General features: G+C 45.1%; 1 protein-coding gene across 1 annotated transcript; it reads right to left on the bottom strand.

Annotated features, from left to right (window-relative positions):
* Positions 1 to 252: 252 nt before the first annotated feature.
* Positions 253 to 2,724, bottom strand: LOC117460639 (E3 ubiquitin-protein ligase TRIM47-like). Its single transcript, XM_034102193.1, has 3 exons — positions 2,615 to 2,724; positions 1,256 to 1,300; positions 253 to 1,100 (listed from the first exon to the last, which is right to left on the bottom strand). The coding sequence occupies exons 1-3, from the start codon at positions 2,722 to 2,724 to the stop codon at positions 278 to 280; spliced, it is 978 nt and encodes a 325-aa protein (XP_033958084.1). The 3' UTR covers positions 253 to 277.
* Between the last annotated feature and the right edge of the window lie 222 nt (positions 2,725 to 2,946).

A 2,946-nucleotide genomic window follows, 5' to 3' on the forward strand; every position in this document is an offset into this window, starting at 1 on the left:
GAACCTCTCAACCTGCTGTTGCAGCCTCTGTACCCAGGTCTCACCTGATGTTGGACTGCAGAAAAGATACATCCTCTCGTGAAAATTGCAGAAGGGAAAAGTGCAGGTCAACATCCTAGTGTCTTCATCAAAGAAGTTCACCAATCATTGGTCATAGTCTACATACACCACAACTTTCCCATGTGTCGTTATCCAGAAGACTTGGACTGGCACTCGATGTAGAGTCGTAACGTTTTTCAGAGATCCCGCCCTTATGATCCAGTTTCCATCCTTGGGTTTAGCTATGAATACCTTTACCCCTTGCATCGACTCTCCCTCCACTGCTGGGGAGGACCCCGTTCAGAGCAACTCTGCCAAAACAGTCTTGAATCCCCCAAGTCGGAGGATTGTTCATGTTATGTATCACTGTATTGTTTTCCATAGCCTCAGCTTTGCCTTGACTCGTGTTCTTGTTCTTATGAGCTCTCTTTCCATGCTTATGCTTCATTTCCTGTACTTCGGCCTTTTTTTTTCTCCCTATCTGAGCCCTGTTGTCTACATAGGCTTCCTCCAAAGGGACTGTATCGTGAGTGCTGTGTTCTGTACACAGGACACAGACACATGTCTGGTCATTCCTGCAGAAGCGCTCAAGCATCCTGTTGTGTTTTTTGCATATTTGGTCCTCCAGGTTATGCACAGGATTAGTCAGTGTGTGCCTCTTTAAAGCTGCAACTCTTAGATGAGGCTCTATGTGTGTCTCACAGAAAGATGTTAAGCAAACCAAACAGGTTTTAGAGGCTTTGGACTGGTTGTCATCAGGGCAGCAGTCACATGGCACCTCTCCTGGCTTCACACAAGCATTGTCAGCTTTTGCATTAAGTTCCTTGACATTTTCCACAACCTCCCTGAATCCAGTGTTGACCCGAAGTTTGAGATCTTTGGGGAACTTCTCGTTGCACAGTGGACACTTACACAGATCTTTGCCTTCCCAGTGCCTGGTGAGACAGGCCTTGCAGGAGTTGTGTCCACATGGAATAGTGACAGGCTCGGTGAAAACTTCCAGACGGATGGAGCACTGGAACTGATCCTCAGTAAGCAATGTTTCCGGACCGTGGCCATATCTAATGGGGAGGAGAAAGTTACAAGTTAAGAAACTCCCTTTGTTTTGACTCCCAAGTTGAACTGGTGTGAGCCATTTAATGAGCAACAGGTGCAATGTTCACTGTTGATAGCAATGAATACTCAGAAAATTATTAGAAGAGCAGTTATACTTCACCTTGTTGCAAGCTCTGCTCTGCTGTCTGTCTTTGGATGAGTCGAACTGTGTTTACCAGTTGTTGAGTTTCTACTTCTCTATAAATTATGCATTGGAGCTCCTCCTCCTCTGACTCATACTCCACCTACACCAGGGGTGCCCAACCGGTCGATCCAACCGACCGGTTTTGGGTCGATCCCGGGGAGATTCCCAGTCGATCGCGAGATGTGTCTAAAAATAGAACAACAATATTCAGTTTTATCGTTAATGTCCTTTAACATAATCTTCCTCTGCCAGAATAATGCACTTGGCCGCATCAAAGCTTTGTGATTGGCGTGACCCCATGTGTCGGGGCGTGGCTGGTGGGCAGTGGGCACTAGTTTGCTGACGTTGTCCGTGGCAACAGGAGTGACAGTCTGCACACACACACAAGACCACAATTATGGCAGAAGCAAAAAAGCCCAAAATATATAATTTTCACTCCGAGTGGGAGGATGATTATTTTTGTATCTATTCCAATTCAAAGTCCATCTGTCTCATCTGCAAGGCGAGCGTGGCTTTACCGAAGAAGGGTAATTTAGGAGCGACATTTCAAAACAGTGCACAAACGGTACAAGACGGAATTCCCTCCTAATTCTGCCCTACGCTCCAAAAGGTGAGGGACCTGAAAGGACAGCTAAATGCACAGCAGTCCATTTTCACCAGGCCCAACAACAAGAGCAAGGCTGCTGCCATAGCATCTTATCGTGTCAGTCACGTTCTTGCGAAACACATGAAGTATTTCAAAGCCGGCGAAGTTGTGAAAGAAGCATTCCTGGAGGCTGCCGATAAATAAATTGATTACAGTCTATTATCAATTCAGGTTAAGAAACTAGTGTTGCTTGCATCCTATTTCTTTTTATACTCCACTAAAATGCAACAACAACAAAAAAGGGTTTGATTCTATTAATTGTGTCTTTTTTATTGCACTTTGGTAGCGGATTCCTGTGTAGCTTCAGATCTGAGTTGTCTTATTAGTAAGCCTAATTTATACTTTTGTAGCAACACTATTTTTAGATAGGTCTAATGGCAAAGAAAGGGTTCAGTGTCTTTTCTTTTTTTCCTGTGTCATATGTGGCAGCACTTTTCAATGTTTCTTCCGTTTGGCCCCCCAGAGCGTTCCGTTTGCAGATCTATCCACCTTGGGACCCGTTATCGTTTGCGGGGTCCGTTTCCATGTTTCCGTTATGGCCTCGTGTGAACGAACCGGCTATACGAAAGAGAAAAGTAGTGGATACACCCGTTTGCGTTCTCGTGTAAACAGCACATTACAGATGCAGGTTCAAAGGTGAATTAGGTTCAAAGATGAATTATTGCGTCATCGTTTGCATCATGACGTACCGTTTACGTGCCTTCTTATGACCCACACTGCGTTTTACATCGCTGATTTTCTCCGAAACACCGCTCACATCAACATCAATAGAGGACTGCGTCGGGTAGTTTTTAATCATACAAAGCCAGATTAAATTAAAGAACTACTTCTCCAACCTTATACCTTTCTCCAGAGTGCCGTGGTGCATTGTTTATTAACGCGGTTCAATCAGCGGCATTACCGACCGCTGCAGAGCTGCTCGTCCACCGGAGTTTATTTTACTGTCAACTCACGGCAGCAGCCGCTGTAAAGTATTCACTGTCCGACTGTCACACAAGCAGCTGATAAATATCCCCCATCC

This window comes from Pseudochaenichthys georgianus, chromosome 16 (genome assembly GCF_902827115.2).
Source record: "Pseudochaenichthys georgianus chromosome 16, fPseGeo1.2, whole genome shotgun sequence".
In the NCBI taxonomy this organism is placed as follows: Eukaryota; Metazoa; Chordata; class Actinopteri; order Perciformes; family Channichthyidae; genus Pseudochaenichthys; species Pseudochaenichthys georgianus.

Coding starts and splice junctions, on each gene's coding strand:
- LOC117460639 (XM_034102193.1), bottom strand. CDS start 2,724: ATGATTAAAAACTACCCGACGCAGTCCTCTATTGATGTTGATGTGAGC. Junction 1,301..2,614: donor CATAAGAAGGCACGTAAACG/GTACGTCATGAT, acceptor TGGTAAACACAG/TTCGACTCATCCAAAGACAG. Junction 1,101..1,255: donor AGAGCAGAGCTTGCAACAAG/GTGAAGTATAAC, acceptor CCTCCCCATTAG/ATATGGCCACGGTCCGGAAA.